The 18,197-nt window shown below is 39.3% G+C and overlaps 1 protein-coding gene across 2 annotated transcripts in view; it reads right to left on the minus strand.

The window, feature by feature from the left end:
• Nucleotides 1–8,238: 8,238 nt before the first annotated feature.
• Nucleotides 8,239–18,197, minus strand: part of phf2 (PHD finger protein 2) — a 44,137-nt gene continuing 34,178 nt past the window's right edge. The window contains exons 14-22 of one of the 2 annotated variants that reach the window (XM_020618290.1): nucleotides 15,433–15,548; nucleotides 15,055–15,233; nucleotides 14,489–14,556; nucleotides 13,679–13,845; nucleotides 12,458–12,744; nucleotides 11,587–11,682; nucleotides 11,394–11,503; nucleotides 10,999–11,314; nucleotides 8,239–8,806 (exon numbers count right to left, since the gene is read on the minus strand). In XM_020618290.1, coding sequence (XP_020473946.1) covers nucleotides 8,718–8,806; nucleotides 10,999–11,314; nucleotides 11,394–11,503; nucleotides 11,587–11,682; nucleotides 12,458–12,744; nucleotides 13,679–13,845; nucleotides 14,489–14,556; nucleotides 15,055–15,233; nucleotides 15,433–15,548 — 1,428 coding nt within the window. In that variant the 3' untranslated portion in view covers nucleotides 8,239–8,717. Of the gene's footprint in view, nucleotides 8,807–10,998; nucleotides 11,315–11,393; nucleotides 11,504–11,586; nucleotides 11,683–12,457; nucleotides 12,766–13,678; nucleotides 13,846–14,488; nucleotides 14,557–15,054; nucleotides 15,234–15,432; nucleotides 15,549–18,197 lie in introns of both variants that reach the window. The other variant, XM_020618289.1, reaches the window with a different exon arrangement.

The raw sequence follows: 18,197 nt of genomic DNA on the forward strand, positions 1-18,197 counted from the left end.
TTCCTTTTTCTAAATCCACCTGCTCACCTGCTCTTCATTCCCTACAACCAGACCTGCCCCGCCTACATAAACACCTGTTTCCATTTATCAATCAGTTCCCTTGCATATATACCAGCCTGGTTGCCCTGGTTGTTTGCCTGATTGGTATGTTCTCATGCCAGTGGACTTCTTGCCATCCTGTGTCTGCGTGTCTGCGTGTCAGGATGAGTGAGAAGGCTGACTAATGAATTCTTTAGTTGTAGGCTAATTTGAATATCCAGGGTTGAGAGTTGTTTCTATTTTATTCTGATGCTAGCTGCTGTATCTGAAGGAATACAAGCACTGCAGGCATCCCCCATGACATAACACAGGCTAGCCAACGTCAAAGCACCTAGCCAGTGTGTAAAATGTTCTGTAGAGCTGTGAAGCTGCATGTAACTTAGCTATATTACTGTGCAAGTGGCCATGATTGTGTCAGCAGATTGGAAGTAGTCCTTGACAGCAGGGGCCTGTATCACAAAGTGAGTTCAACTAATTCTGGCTAACTTGGGGTTGTTTGAGCATAACATTGGGCTTCCTAGATGATAGGTACCATAAAGCCTGTCATCATCTGGTTGTGTTAAGTCTGGGTTTTCCTCAGTCTCCGAGCAGATTCATGTGAAAGAGGCAGAGTTGTTAATTAGAAGTGACATCACCATGAGTGAAGCACTAGTCACATAAGTAGAACACAATAAGAATCTAAAAACACTAGAAATAATTTTCAAATATTAAAGAAAGGTTCAAAATATACTGTAAGTTAGTGTAGTATCCTTCTAACGGTATTACTGGATTCTTTTGTCTGATGAAGAAATACAGTGAACATGTATTATCACAAAATGTCTACTGTCCAACAGGTCTGCTGCCAGAGCAGAGAGAACAGTAGAGAGGGGCAGTACCTAAAGGCATACATTTATAATAAGATAAAATATACTTAGCACACTGTGTAGATTACTTTTCTAATGAAAGACCGATTCACATCATAGAGTCTCCTCATGTTATCCTGAGATGCAGTGATGGAACCGTGTAAAAACATGGCCACACTCAGCAATTCGGTCAGGAATCAACTAATCTTTGTGTATTTAAAATACAGCGTTGATCATGATGGAGGCTGTCAACTCCCTCAGTTTGTTAGAAACCTTGCTTTACACCAGAGTCACCCATGGAAAGCCTGAAACAGCACAACAATATGACTGCTCTATAGAAATATCTAGTCCTCTTTTTTATTTATCACGCTAATGTAGACTCTTTTGTACCTGTCAAGATCCCATAGTTTTTGCAGCGATCTGGTTATTCAGTACAATTGACAGGTTCTGATCCTCTGAAGTTAACAGGTTAGCCGTGCAACACAAATTACTTTGGGGAATAACAAAATAATGCAAACTGCAGGGAAGCTCATTATGAATGTTGACAGATTTTGCAAAAATACATATTTAACAAACTTATCTTTGGCATTTCTGTATTCTGTATTATTTCTTGCTAGTTACTGGCTGACATGTCCACAAATAGTAGTATACCTTTGACAAGGTAAAACTGTTCCAGCTGATGTAGTAGCAGAAATGTTATTTCACCATTCATGCCTCTGCTATAAGTCAACGTACCACTGATGTCAGCACTAACATAATTTCTGTGACCAGTGCACTACATTGTGCTAGAGGTGTTCCTTTTAAACAAAAATCCTAAAAATAGCTACACAACTATGTTAACAACAGATGTTTGCATTTGCGTGTTGCAGGGCTAAATATTCTGCATCTGTTGTTTGGCTTCTCTGTTTACAGAGATCTTTGCAAAGTACAGATCATAGATGTTTATTTCAGGAGACCTTGGTGCAATGACAGTGTAAAATCCTTCACTCACTTATTTTCTCCCTCCTGGGTAATACACATTCTCAGAAACTGGATTCAGCTCTGAAATGAGCACATTTATTTACAGTGTGCAGCTACATGTGTCCGGAGGTTGAGTCAGCTGCTGGAGCTGGATACTAAATTACAAAATATGTGTGATGCTGAAGGTCTGTAAATTAGAAAATGAAGGGAAATGAAAGAGTCGTTTACATTCAAGGTTGTGTGGAAAATGTTAAAACATATGCTTAAAAAGGGATCATCCTTTGTTTTTGAACCAGCTTGTTTCAGAAAGTTTATATTGTACCCTAGATCTCTGTTTTGCTGTCTATCAGTCCACCTCCCATTTGTAATATTAATTATACTTAAATGTAAGAAATGAATCTTCAATTTAATGCATTGAGATATGCTGTTTGTGTTGTTTACCAAAGCAACAGGATGAGACTACGGCCATTTTTGCTAAGATAGAAGGAGCTAGAGGTTTTTTCCCATTCTCCATTTAGCCCCCACCTTCACAGTAAATGAGATACCAGACTGAATTAGCAGGATGTTAGTTCATTTAAAAAAGAAATGAATTTTTCAGTTACAGAAAAAACATGAAAAATATATTAAGTAACTTCAGCAAAGTTGTAGCGAAGCTATTTAGTGTGCTGACTAGTTGGCTGCCCCTCAGCAGGGTTTGCTGTGTGCCATGTTTATTTGTAGGCCTATCAATTACAAACAGCCAACTAGAATAAAATGTCTACACACCATCTAGTTGTAATTTTAAAATCATACATATCAAGAATTAGACAGCTGCTGCTAGTTTCTGAATTAGTGAAAAAACAATAAACCATCAGCAAAATGCTTCCAAAAAAAGCACTGGCAGCAAACTTCAGTACAGTGCAGTTTTAAATTTAGGCTTTGAGATCATCCAACTCTGAATTTTTACTTCTGTTACTGTATTCTTAAGTTAGAGTAACCCATTGTTGTACATGATCACAATTCAGAATTTTAATTTTGTTAGTTAAGTTAAATTAAATCAAATAAATGTGCTGTGTCCATAGAAAATGGTTGGTTTGCAAATAAGCTTGGATTCTTTTTATTCTATCAATAACTATAACAAGTGTTGTCCATCATGACATGTATGCTTTAATGACAGCAGTTACATCAACCAAACAGTCAGTAATATAGGGTGCAGAAAGTGTCTGAAATGCAAACATTTTTTTATCATACTTCTCTGGTTTGATCTTGATCAGGAAGGAAACCTTTTGTCTCCTCTGAGACGCAAAGGAGAAACTGAATGGCTTCCATTATATAATGTTTTAAACACGGGGAGAGGGATTTCTGGGGAGTTTTAGCTTTGATAAAATGCATACCAGGAAGAATAGGTCTATAATAAACTAGCAATGTTTCTAAGTAACTTAATTTGAAAGTTAACTAAACAATCCATTGGAAATTTAGTCAGCTGAACTTATGATTTTAAATTACACTGAGTTGATAACAGAAGTTAACATCAAATGCTTGTGTGAGTGCCGCTGATCCTGCAGCTGTCTGCGAGCAGGTTGTGAGCAGAACAGTCTTTCCACCGAGGGCTTGATCACGCTCACATTAATATTACTCTCATTTGGGTGGGCTCTCACATCACTCGTGACAGTTGTTTCCTTGATGGGCGTCAAAAATTAACGATGAAGTGGTGTTTTCCAGTTCTAAAATTCTAGGCCTGCCAGAGGTTAAAGAAACACGCCACCATAAAACAGAGCCTCAGTGTTTGTCTTGAAACCAGGCAGTGTTTACTTGCACTTCTCAAACTGCCGGACGTTCATTTCTATGCTGAGACAGCGATGTGTTGTCAACGGCAACGGCTGACAGTGCTTTAAATTTTAGCTTCCTCTCACTTCATTACTGAAGGATCTTTAAGCCTATAAAACTCAGAATATTAACCCTTTGTACACCTGTTGGAGAAGCAACAAGTGTCCAGAATGACTGAGGATTGATTCAAAAACAGCTTTACTTTCAAGGCTAAAGTGACACTGAAATGCTACCTGCAAATATGCACCATGATCATGATCATTATAATAAGATCATTAAACAGTATCAGAGTAATTCTGTTGATACTTTTTGGAAAGCAAACCATAACACACAGGAAAAGTGTGTGTGTGTGTGTGTGTGTTGACAGACGCCCAGTCTCTCTACACTGCTCCTGTGAAACAGCAGCAGAGGAGATCCTGCTGGCTGACAGAGCTGTTAATCCACGCAGAGGGGACCAGCTCCAAACAACTGCAGAGAAACACCAGCTTTAAGTCTGCTACTTTTCATCACTACTACAAAAACAGGCAACCCAGAACTCTTTGTGTGGAGATTGCTCCAGGGCCAGTACACAGTTGCAGCTCTCTATAGCTTTACCAATCTGTTGGCAGAGGAGTCACCACGTATTATTACTAATGACAGCCCTGAACTTGGAAGAATGGGATGAATAAAAGGCAGAGTAATGGGTTGGTGGGGGGCTTCTTTTAGCAACTTGCATCATTGTACGGCCACACAAAGGCAAAGCTTAACCTGACATTCCTGTATAATTAAGACATGTCTCATGTAGCGCGCTTTTCATGACCACTCATGGCTCCCATACGGAACCAGAGGGTTTTCAAAGCAGCTGAGGGCAGATCATTCACATCTGTGATCACTAAGCAAGAGCAGCATGGCCATGAATGCAGTTAGAATGTAACACTCTGCAGGCATTGTTTTTAATACACTGACATTTAAATTGTGATCCCACTTGCCCTTTTGAGGGGACCGACTGCACTGGTGGAGCTGGCAAAGAAATAAGGATGAAGGATAGAAAGTCCAGGGAGCAAAACTTTGACAGGTGGATCTTTTTGCACTTTTTAAAAATGTTTAATTTCATATATTTTCTATTTTAAGGAGGCTACAAAAATCCAATTTAGTTGCAAGTGAAAGATAAAAAAAAAAGCAAGAGCAATAAGACCAGGTTTGAATTCAATCCTGTTTCAAATTGTTTCAAGTATTTTTTTAAATCATCATAACTTTATTTCATTCTAGTGGAGTAACATGGCTCTGTAAAATTCTTTAGACAAATTAGTATGTATTTAGAAGATATTAACAATACTCCTCCTGCACTGGCCACATTATTCTAAGAAAAATATTATTTCAGGCCTCAGATACAGACAAAAATGTCTAGATGAGGTGGAGAATTTTTGCACTAAACTGACTTTGAGTTTACTTTTATATGTCAGAGTCACATTTTGTCCAAATAATCTTAGTAAATGTAATATACAAAAAGCACAGATGATTAAAAGCATCACTCTAAATGCCATTTAAACTTTTGTTTTTCATTGTCACTTATTTTTCACTCAATTTTGCCTGTGGTTTAGCTCCCTGCTAAATTTTAATAGCAAAATGTTAAACTTTAATTTCACTGAAAACTGCCTCAAAGTAAATTAGTGAGCCTGCAGGTGGTTTTGCTTTCATGTCAGTGTGTGAAAATGATCCTTAGAGGACTAATTATGTGATTGTTTCATTTGTTGATGTCGGGGCACTTCGTGTTCTTGTGTTAACAATTAGCTAACAATAACAACTCACTTTGATGCTAACCAGGGTGGAAACAGGGTCATGACTTTTAACAGTCGCATGGCTTCATCGCACCCCAGCATCTCATTCACACACACACACACACACACATTCGATCTATGTTGGGAAATGCATATTCTATTTTTTGGAAATCAGTAGTGCCCAGATGTTTTATTAGGCCACAATTAAAACAACAGGAAACAAGCAGCACCATGTATGAAGGCTTCACATCATTTCTCTTTTTATATTAAAAATCTTTAAAGGAAGAGTTAAATGACTTATTTTTATTGAAAACATTTATTTTAAATGTACTGTAACTAATTTACTTATAATCTCATTGATGTTCACATTCTTCTTCCAAACTGGTTTTCCTTTCTTTCCCATAATTACGCTGATATAATCTGGATGTAACAGACATAAAGAACTCCAGATAGAATCAGTATGTACATTAAAAGCTCAATGGACGCTCAAACACTGAAGGAAGAGGGTCTAGAAGTGCAGATCGTAGTGGGAAATAACTAAACCCTGCACATGTGTTCTGCTTGAACTTAACCGCACCGACTTGTTTTAAAACATGCACCAGTTGATGTATTCATACATTTATTGACTCCATCTAGTGGCGCATACTGGCTGTTGCCTGAGAGTTTCACACTACTCCTGGCCGGCAGGAACAAAATCAAACAAAATCAAATTTTGGGAGGCAGTAAACATGGTGAAATATTTATTCTTGTATGAGCAGATCCTGTATGGATTTCTGTGTACATTATATTTAAACTGCAACACCTGCTCATGACGGTGAGTAAAAAGAGTCTCACTACTTGAGAGCACTTTTACATTAATACAGTTTTAATGGGGTTGACTTTGGCTTGGTTTTAATTAATGACTTGGCTAAAGCAGCCGCTAAAGCTCCGGGAGACGAGATCCCAAACTGAGCCCAGAAGCTGAGTCTCAGGCTGATTCTTTGTTTAAAAAAACAACAGAGCCTGATCAATTTGTGATCAGTGTGGTGCTGGATACAATGTCAAAGCATGACAGTGTGAAACAGGGAAAACAGTTTTAGTTGTCACCACAGAAACTGTCACATTTCAAGTGGGACAGGAACACATTACAAAGTAGGTTTGCCACAATAACTGTATTGCAAAAGTAAACAAGGCGGACAATCATATCATTCCACAACAATATGTTTGTTCCTCGGAATTTGCCATTTCTCGATGTCTTAAAAAAGTGAGCCATGATCTCAAACAGAATAGTCTACATACAGAAAAATATAGATTCAGGTCAAAAAGGACTGTAAATGCGTACTAGTACTGTAAATAACAATAAGGGAAGACAGCTACAACAGGTGTCATTCACTGTCCTGGCACAGTGGATGCATTTAATAGGTCAGACATACAAAAATAAACCACAACAAAGCAACACACGTACTGTATTGTACAAACAAAAACCTGAAAATATGTTGCAATGACAGCTTGATTGTAGCACGTGGTTTACATCTGTGACTAAAATTCTGCTGCTATAGAGTATAGCACGTATAAACCATGTTCAAAATGTCCTGACCAAAATATAACATAGTGAGCGAGGCATAGACACGGCTGGGTATCATATTAACAATAATAATCAGAATAATGTCACATTGGAAACGTTTACCATGAAACCATGATAACATTGACAGTGAGTGAAGACAGAATGGAGATTTAAAAAAAAAAAAAGTCTGCTAATGTAAATTCTAGCTCGCGAAATGTTTGTGATTGCCCCACCCCCCACCCCCACCCCCAAAAATTTGTCTGCTCAGGGTAGTTTCACAAGTTGATGAAATATTCAAAAACAAAAGCTCTTAAGAATTGTACAAGTATAAAAAAAGCTACAAACATTAATAAATTACATCACTGACACATAAACACTTCACAAGGTGCTAGTAAAATAACTCCAAAACCTTTCAGGATACTAGAACTCGAACAAGAGGCTGGTCATAGAAACTTTAAGTGTTTTTTCCCATCTTTTATATTATTTTTCCTCAAAGCTTCGGCTCTTGTTCAAACAAAATCACAATACAAGTAGTTTTGTGTATCTAAGGCCATATGATGATAAAATGTATTATTTCTTCAGTTGTTTTCCAGGCAACACCTTTAAATCTAAGACGGAAAAAGGGTTTAAAATGAGTCTCTGCTATTAAAAAAAGAGAAAAGAAATGTTAAAAAATTAGGACAATATTGTATATCCATATATATATATTTTATTCGTTTAATCATAATTAGCAAAACTGGTAAAAATGTAGAATTAAGTCTTAAGGGGAAAGGATACAAAAAGTATTAATTTAAAAGGCTATGTACAAGCTACATTCTATATACTGTTCTATGTCAAGCCGTAAAAATGCAGAGATGAGTCTGAAGCGGTGGTGCTGCCTGCGAAAGCAAAAGAAGAGAGAAAGTATCCCCATGTAACTGCACACCTAACATGGATGACGCTTATCATTAGTTACAGGTCCCACGTAGTGTCAGAAATCCTATGCCTGTCATGTCCAAACACACCAAATCCTGTGTCCATTACCACTTAGTCCCATGTTTCCAATGTTTGACTGTGAGAAACACCCGGACACTGTTTGATACACAGCATTACTCATGATTCACTTTGTGCTTTACAGTTGTTCCATGAAGTCTCATTTCCTATCTACGGCTTGACATGAATAAATAAATATCAGCGCTGATAGTGCTCTGCAAGTGTTAACATAAAGAGAGAAGTGCTCAGGGTGACTCCAGTCCAAATCATGCTCTACAATACACAGAGAATCTTGGCTGGGGAGGCAGGGAGGAGGTGATTTTTTTTTTCTTTTTCCCATTGCAATCTGTTGATCCTCAGTGTGGCAATGATAAGCTGCATCCATACAGTAGGAATTAATGTGTAGAATCCCCAGACCCTAACCAAAGCTCACATGCAACTGAATACATGCAAGGGATACTTTCACAGATCTTGGAATGACTGCAATGTACTTCTACTTCATGTTTTAGCAACCCCTGATAAACTGACAGCTGTAGTAAAATGAAACATGTCCTCTTAAAAAATATTTATAGTAGGTTCTGTACACTTTAATATCTGAAAGTTATAAAGTATAAGTAGAGGCAAAAACCTATTTGAGTGATGTTCTTCTTAGAAATTGAAAAATGCATGATTTTCTTCTCCCATCTTGTTTCAGTTTCTCTCTCTCTCTCCACTGTTGGCTTTAATCAATGAACAGGGGGTGAGGTTGGGAGGGGACCCAGCTCATGAATTCCCAGTCCTACAACAGTCTGATGCATGCTACAGGAGGAGCTTCCCATTTCGATGGATCTTTAAAATCTTTCCAAGTCTCTGTTTGGCTGTTGCCATGCCTTTCTTTAGCCGCTTCGCTGTAAAAGAAACAAGAACAGACAGGAGATGAGACAGGACATCTAACTAAATGGTTTCATAGGTTAAATACCTACTCCCTTATAAAACAAACTAATACATACCAAAACCTGTCGTATTTACACCCGTGTTTGCCAGCTACAAGTGTTCTTCTTCCCTGCTTTAAAGCTGGAGCATTGCTACCACTACATGTTAATCAGTGATATAACACAACACTGTTAACAGGAGTTTGTGATGTGTTTACTACGTTCTACAACAGAAGCCACTCCTAAAAACCTTGCTCCATAGCACCACTATTGGTCAAACAGTGGCAAAACACTGGCTCTAGTGTCAAATTTCATGTTTTCACAATCAAGTTTTCAAGTAGCAGCTTGAATATGGAGACACTTGGAAGACAAAGAAGGAGTAATGTTAGAAACAAGAGGAAGCAGAGCCACTGGTTTAAGAACTAGAATTTGAAGAAATGGAAGATCATAGTTACACTTTAACACAAGAAAAAGGAAGACAGGTGTTAATCCCCGCCATCAAAGAAGCAAAGATACAAAGAAATGGGATGGGCGACGGTACAAGACAGGGATAAACACTGGTGTGGCCTTTCTCAGATGGGAATCCTTGATGAGGAATAAATGTTTCCAGAATGATGTCAAATTTCTGCTGGACAGGTCATTTAGCCTATGAAGTAAAGTTAACCTAAATGCATGTTTTTGTTTGATAGCTTTGCTTCTTTGACCCACTGTGGTCAAATGAGCCGCTGTTAATTTTTAAAGTCAGCCACATTTGTTTTGGTGTGCAATTTGTCCTACATTTACAGTAATCACTGTGAGGGCTGTTTAACACGAAGCTTTGCTGAACGTTGTAATCTGCAACCTCACACACGCAGCTTTAAATAGAAAACTGGCAACCAGTGTTAAATTTGCCACCTAAGTTTGACTTAGTGTTAGTCTTTTAAAAAATATATTTATTAGTTTTAGTCAAATGTTAGTCTTTTGATTTTAATTAGATTTAGTCAACAAAAACTAAAAACACTTTAGTTTAGTTTTTGTCATTTTGCCAGCTACAGCTGTCACCATCTTTGCCGTGTACAGATAAAATGGTTACAGGTGGTGTTTTAGTCTATTGCCAGGTTTGAGGAAAAGGCTGCTAATTTGTTCACACACATTTTCCTAGTTTGTTTAAACTAAGCTGGATAAACATAGCAAAGTAATAACTGCAATGAGCCTAACCTGGTCATGTGAGAACCTGAAAATTAAAGTGAGGGTGTAACACTGATACATTTATCTTAAGGTGAATCATCTGCATTCACTGTCAATTATTTCCAGAAGACGACAGTTCATACAAAAACTCCACATCACAATTTGACTTGACTTTGACTTTACTCAAAGGGCAGCACCTCCTAAACCACAGTGGTATTTGCTAACTAGTAGTAACAACTAATTCTGGAAAATCTTTATTTTACAAGTTCATACATATATAAATATGTGTACTGACTAAAAGACTTTCTAGGTTAAGAAGGCAAACAATTATATTTTCATGTGAGCCTGTGTACAGGATCACTGGTATAGAGCAGGGGTTCTCAAACTTAATATTCAAAGGTGAAAATCTGATTGATTGATTCTATTCTAGGTCAAAGGTCTGGAATGATTAGTGATGAACAAATAACTTTTATTAAACTCACATATAACTTACAAGCAACGCACACTCACTGGCCACTTTATTAGGTACACTTGTACAATTGTATGCAATTCAGTGCAACACTTCCGCCTTAACATCTGGGTTTATGAAGCTCAAAATGTTCCAGTTTTTAGTGAAATTGTCATAAATGTATAAATTCAATTATGTTTATAAAAATTATTATTATAAAGGTGGTGTTGTACTGGACTACATTATATTCAAAGGTGTTCCTAATATTCTGACCCTCTCATGTATGTAGGAGGGGAGGACAAAAATATAGGCACCATGCTCACTATGCTAGTTGACTTCTTGCTTGTTAGCTGTCTGGAATGTCACTGGGTCATAAACAAAACCTTTACTTGCCATTCATTGCACCATGCTGCTAGCATGGCTAAGAAAAATTACGCACAGGAGCTTTAAACCTGATGCTATTAAGCATAAAGAAATCAGGTCCAGTGGGATGAACTGACTGACACTTCTTGTGGAGTCTAACCAGCCTAACACTGCTTTCATTACCACTCACCTTTGGCGTCTGTTGACCCCACATGTTCACCCTTTGATAGACTGCTGTTGTTGGTGCTAGTGGAGTTGGTGCTGTTGTTGGGAGAAGACATGGACGGTCGCCTCTGGCTGAGGAAGACCCCCGGCGCCATGGGCTGAGGCCCTACTGGCGACTTGACTGTTCCAGTGTTGAACTCGTGGTCTGTCAGGCTGCCATCCTGGGAGTCCAGATTGTGCTCCGGCGAGCTGCTGTCCTGAGAGATTTTCAGGGGCTCCTCAAATATCATTGCCTTTTTTTTGGTGCTTTTTTTCTTCTTCTTGGTTTTCTGTTGCTCCTCCTAATAACACATACTTTTATTGAGAAATACTTGCAGGAATACTTACAATATTACGTACAAATAATGTTCCTTGACATACCTGATGAGAGAGCTTTGCTGCAGCTGCAGCCAGTCCTGTTTCTATGGAGGCCACTCGGGCACCATCTCTCGCTGGCCGCTCCTGTCGAGGAACTGACGGTCCTACACGGGCTGTGATGAAATCAAAGGCTTAGAACACATTTCATTCATCAAATTGTAAAGTGTACCACTTTATTAGTAATGCAACTATTTACCTGTCGGGCTGTAGGGAGTGTCATCATTACTTTTCCGTTTTTTTGATCTCGATTTGAACACGGGATTATCCTCTTCTGACTCCAATGAGGGGTAAACTAAAATCAAAAGATGTGAAACTATAAAAGCATGTCATCCATGTAAAGGTTTCAAAGACAGGATGTACAAAATTAAACATTACTGGCCAACTATTGTCTCATATGCAAAGTACAGCATGTAGGACAGCTGTGAGACAGCTGTTGACCGCCTCCTTCTCTCTGCCTGCTCACTGCACAGCCACTCCAATCTACTTTTTAATGTGTGATAATTGGATGATCAAGGTTTTAAAAAATGACCTGTTTACAAGAGAACAAAAGAGTGTGTGAGTAAAGCCTCACCCTGGCCTGAGGAAGTAAGAATGTTCATGCTACAAACTAACAATCTGCCACTAATGAAAAGTTCAAAAAGCATGTAAAATAACAACTGAGAACTTGTGCTAATGGCTTATTAACAAACTGGAAGGGTCCAAACAGTTGTGTTTGGATGGGGTTCTCAAAGAAATCGTTTCCAGAGAAAAGAGCCACAAACTGGAGCAATGCAAAAAAAGGAGGATCTGGAAAGAACTCACAAAAAATAAACATTATCATCAACTCCTAATGAAAAGTTCCAAGCCTAATTTAGAATTAAAGACCCACATGTTGATCCATCAGGGGTCAATCAGTTTTTGACAGCACCTGTTAGCAGCAGTGAGGATCAAGTAATTATTTCCTCGTTCATTTGCTCAAAAATAATTCCACGACACTGGCCCGACCTCGGGGAGCTCCACTTACCTGGCATTTTCTGATATTCAAATAAAACAAGGTCAAGAAGAATGAGCAGACTTTTGGCGCTTACCGTAATCGGAGTCTTTGAAGCACGCATCCATGTGATCCTGGTCGTCATCGTAATCCAGACTCTCGATACTGCTGCTTTTTCTGGGTTTCTTTGGGAGTCGTTTGATAGGCCGCTTGCTGTTGTTGCTGCCGGCTCCTCCGCTGGCCTTTTTGCCAACCACTGTGCTGTGTGAGTTGTTCTTCGACTGGCTATTGTTTTTGGACTGAGTGTTGCTCCACGGCTGCTGCAAGCTGTCTGAAGACGACAGGTTGGCCATGGACAGCATGCCCTGAATGGCCTCCTGTGTGCTGGGAGATGCAGGTGGCTGACTGTAAGTACGTCAATAAGAAATACACACAACAACACAGCCATTACACAGAGGAGAAGAGTGACTGAGAGAAATCTTTCAAAAAGGGTTTGAAGTCGCGTGAATGTCACCTGCTGTGCTATTAAGCATCAATATCACTGAACACCTACAAATGTTAAAAGCTGTATGTGGAAGAGCAAAGTAAACCTGTCAGATCCAAATCTTCTCCACACAACTGTAATTGCTTTGAGTCAACTCAAGCCTAATCATTTTAGGAAGCAGTTACTATGTGAAATGAATTTCACACTCAAGTTAAGCAATGAGCTGCTGTGCTGCAACAAAGAGCAACAAGACTATGACACACTGCTACAATGAACCGTGGTCACTTCGCTCCCCGGTTTCACAAAGTCCTCTCTTCAAAGCACCACAACCCATTAACACATTTCCACTAGTGTTTTCTGTCTTTCTTTCATTGCTCATTTGTAGCTTTCAATGTGGTGGAAATAGACCATCAAGAGCTGAACGAAACAGCAAACATAACAAGGCAAAGGCAAAGGGAATCGCCTGAAGCCACAATGTGTTTGATAAATTTAACATAGGCTGAAACTAACACTGACTTAACACAAACTGTTGACAGAATCTGCATAAATTATTGCTTTAGTCACTAGTTGATTTTTCAGCTCTAAGCAAAGTTATAAATTTCTGCAGTTTCATCCAATTATATCGTCACTGAGCAGGCCATTTGTTTGTCAGCGGGTCGTCCCATTAAGGCACTTAAGACTTAAAATTCATTAACTGAGGAAAAAAGGTCCAGCGGGAGCCGTTTCAAGAGTAATGTTGTGTGTATCCTGTAGCCTGGTGTGGAAGTGCCGCTGGTGTTGAAGAAAATGGAGTAAAGAAGCAGAAAGGAAAGAGATGAAGGGAGGTCAGTCTACCTGTTGGTGCTGTAGTCGATCCCACCCACTTGCTTGCTCGCCTGCAGCAGGTCAAGAATCCCTGCCGAGTTGCTGCCCTTTTTCTTGACCTTAGAGTTGCGACCTTTCACCTCAGGCTTGGCTTCTGTATCTATGTGCAGAGTCTCTTCATCTGAGGAGTCTGCACTCTTATTTTGGAGAAAGTGGACAGTGTAGAAATGGACATGAGAGACAACAACAGAGGAATATGGTTCAGACATTGTGCAGCCCATTTTCTCACTTTGTTTGTGTCTGTATGTATGTATTTATGTAGTTACTGTCATGTATTTGCCCCATGTACAATTTGACACATAGGGCTTCTGCAGCCCCGCGGACGTGGATCCCCGGGGCAGATGCCCACAATACCCATTCTGTGCTCCAGCCTTGGATCTGCCTGACACTAACTCTAAGAATCTAGTTTGTATGTAGTGTTAATGCTTGGTGAGAACAGTGTGTGAATCAGCTGACTGAGGTTATGATATATTTTTCAATGACCTCTCATTAATAGACATAAGAGCATCTGGTATTGGCCTGTGTCTTCCTCTTCCTCCAGTCAGGCCACTGCTGTTTCCCTTATCAGTGTGTGGTGGCCCAAACCTTAAGGAGCTTCTTCCTCTGATCTACCAAATGCATTTTTTTTACATCTCTTAAAAAGATCTCAGCTTTAAAGAAGCGGTGCAGTGGGCTCTGCCTTGTCAATTTTAAGTGTACTAGCTACTTATGAGAAGAGTTACAACATGTGATAAATGTTATCTAGGTCATTAGTCATAAGTGATGTCATGTGACACATACCTTGGTCACCAAGTGTTGGAACTTTGGTTTTTTGGCTGGCTGAATGGGTTCTCTCATGTCTGACAAAACTGGGAAAAAAATGCATTCATCAGTGAGCAGCAGTGCAAACACAACCAGTCAGTTAGAATTTTTTTTATTGTTGATTTGTAGGGCTGTGAGATCTGTGCTAAAACAAAACCTGATGTGAGATAAACAACAAACCAACTTAACACATGTGGTGGAGATGTGATTCAGAGGATTCAAAGGTCGAGAACAAGATTAGTTTGAACCCTTTTTATGAATCAAACTATGGCAAACTGCTCAGTGCATCAGAATAACAAAAAGAACTTTGCCTACATAAAATATACTCTAAAATATTTTCTCAAATTTACACCATAAAATATCAGATGAAAGAATAACCTGCTGTAATAATATGATATAGTATCTACTGACAACTTTCACACTTGGCATACAACACTACGCTTTTAACTCAAAAAGGGTTAAGGTTTGATACCCAGCCAGTTTAGCTAATTTAAATGAGATGAAACACTGTGAAATACTGTGTGAAACAAGTCCAAAATACTCACAGGAAAGATCTCTCTTAACTGTGTTCTTTTTCCGCCTGATGGGGAATTCGTCAATCTTCAGCTCTCCCTCATCTGAGACGTACTCATACTCGTCTCTCACGGGCTTGGGTTTGTCCTCTTTCAGGTTGTGTAATGATCCAAAAACACTTGAGTTGGTCTGAGGTTTCAGCGTCTTGGAGCTGGCAAGGAAACCACAGGACAATAAAGGAGTGATACAAGGCTGCACTCACACTGAGAAGTCCTTGAATGGATATGGCGCTGAGAGCCACATAGCTCTGTAATCACCATAATACAGCACATCAGAAGATTAACATGCTCTCCTTTCGAAAGAGCTTTCATCAGATGTTTATATGGCAATCACAGCCATTCCATACATACCCGAGCATTTTCTTGTGAGACACTGTAAAGCTGAACTTGTCTTTATTGCCCGACAGTGGTGTTCTGTCAAATTTGCACTCCTCCTCCATTTTCAGCAGGGAATCTGGCTTACTATTCTGCAAAGTTAAAAATGAAATAATGTCAAGCACATAAGAAAATGAAATAATCATAGTGTTAACAGCTGACATTAAAAAGTGACTTAAAAGTAGCCCATTCTCTGAGGCTATTGGAATCTTTAATGTCAAAGCCCTGGCATACACGGAAAGACAAATGCTGTTAGTTGGTTTATGGTTTGCATACTGTATTTCTTAATGTGTTTAGGCTATTTATTCTCTGAACTGTAGACACTCCAATTTTAAGGTACACTGTTTTAGCTTATCTTTTATTAGTATGGTATTTTGTGTTTATAAGATATTTTTATGTATATGGTTTGTTACTAGTGTGTTGTGTCTGTCCTGTCGTACAGCGAGTACACTAAGGCCATTGCTCAGCAATGTTATTTGCAGTGGCAATAATGTTACCTTAACATTAACAGTGACTTTAGCTTCTCACAGATATATTGGTATCACCATTTACAGTGACAGGAATGAAAGATTAAAGTTGAAAAATTCATTTATAACTGCACTAATCAATTTTGTTTTTACATTATGTCAGGAAATGTAATATAACTTGTGGTGATAATCCACAGGGAATTATCTATGTACTGTAGGTCCCCATAGCTGTACGGAGCATTGTAGCTTCTTTTAGCTCATTGTTTGACATGACATGCTTTTCCTTGTTTTTTGACTTATCTACCATGTTACATATTGTGAATTATCAACTTAGATGTGACCTAAAACTCAGTTAAATGAGGTGTATGCATGTTCTACTATTTCTATGCAGAAGCAACTTGGTTTATACACGCCTCGCAAACTCTTGCTCATCAGAAGTTTGTGAAGACCAAAACAGAGCTACAAGTAGCGTAAATGTTAAATTTCTCTCTGTCAGTTGGACAGACGTATGAATGCACTGTTTCTGCTTATGCTATTGCTTATGCTATTGCTTATGCTAATGTGTAAACAGGAAGTTGTGTGCCAATTAGCTTTAACAAATTTAGATTAGATTAGATTCAGCTTTATTGTCATTACCCATGTACAAGTACAAGGCAACAAAATGCAGGTTAGCATCTAACCACAAGTGCAATAACAGCAGTGCAGAGTGTTCAGGAGTATGAACAGTCAGAACTAATTTACCGAAGGAAATATACAATTGATATTTACAGTAAGATATGTAGGGTAATGTACGATATACAGACCATGGCATCAAATTGGATAAGATACATTAAGGTTATAAAACACTAGTGCAATGGGATGAGATGGAATGAAACAGTGCAGAACAAGAAGATAAATGAGTGAACAGTTCAATGGATGTAAATAGTGTAAAGTTAAAAATTAATATACAGTATCAGCATATGAACAGTGTGCAAATGAATACAGAGCAGTATTCTGTGAGTAGATTATGTGCAAATTAACAGATCACCTTAGTGTTACACGTAACAGAAATGTATTGCATTAGTCCCGGGAGGAGAGATGAGATGAGAAGGGGTGAGGTGTGTGTAGTGGTATAGAGGAAGGCAGTGGGGGGTCAACGGGGGACAGAGTTCAGTAAGGAGACAGCTGTGGGGAAGAAGCTGTTCTACTGGGTCTACTGGTTTTGGTCCGGAGGCTGCTGAAGTATGCATTATACAATGACAATAAGGGAATCTTGAAACTTGAAAGAGAACTTAGTCAAGGAAGGGCACTCACTCATTACTGCTTGTGTAGTTGACAAACTTGCCAAAAAGGCACTTATGAGATAAAATCCCGCAAGCATGAGCCGACAAGATAGGCAGAGGCTGACACTTCAGCATGTGTGCAGCTTAAATATCATGCCACAATACATTTCCCAGACCAGTGACTCCAAACATTAAGAAGAGAGATGTGAGCCCCCAGGAATTTGAAGCTGGAGACATGTTCAACAACCATCCCGTTAATATGGATGGGGTCGTGTGTGCCTCCTTTCTTCCTCCTGTAGTTCACAATGAGCTCCTTGGTCTTGTTGGTGTTAAAGAGCAGGTTATTGTCAGCCACCACACAGCCAGGTGCTTTACCTCCTCCCTGTAGGCTGACTCATCATTGTTGCTGATGAGGCCAATTACTGTGGTGTTGTCTGCAAACTTGATGGTGATGGAGCCACGCACAGGCCTGCAGTCATGGGTGAAAAGGGACTAGAGGAATGGGCTCAGCACACAGCCCTGTGGCACGCCGGTGTTGAGGATAATGGTGGAGGAGCAGGTGTTGTCTGACTGTACAATACATCCCTGCAGTGATAAGCTAGGGGAAATTATGAGGGACTATGCAATAATCTACAGTGGTGCAATATTCAGCTCCTGGGTGTGAAATGCATTGTAAATAGGCTCATGTGTAATATCTTGCTCCTGATCTGTCTCAAATACTGTACATTGCCCTGTTTTAGGTATTTTTGATTAGTTGCTCAGAGATCCTTATGGCTGAAACACGAGTTTCTTTCCCCCATTGTGGGATAAATTGTATGAGTAATATTCGATTGTGCCAGCACGGTGGCACAGTGGTTAGCGCCGTTGCCTCACAGCGAGAAGGTTCTGGGTTCGGGCCCCACCTGGGACCTTTCTGTGTGGAGTTTGCATGTTCTCCACGTGCTTGCGTGGGTTCTCTCCGGGTACTCCGGCTTCTTCCCACAGTCCAAAGACATGCAGCTTAGATTGATTG

This window comes from Monopterus albus, unplaced genomic scaffold, assembly GCF_001952655.1.
Source record: "Monopterus albus unplaced genomic scaffold, M_albus_1.0 scaffold203.1, whole genome shotgun sequence".
Lineage (NCBI taxonomy): Eukaryota > Metazoa > Chordata > Actinopteri > Synbranchiformes > Synbranchidae > Monopterus > Monopterus albus.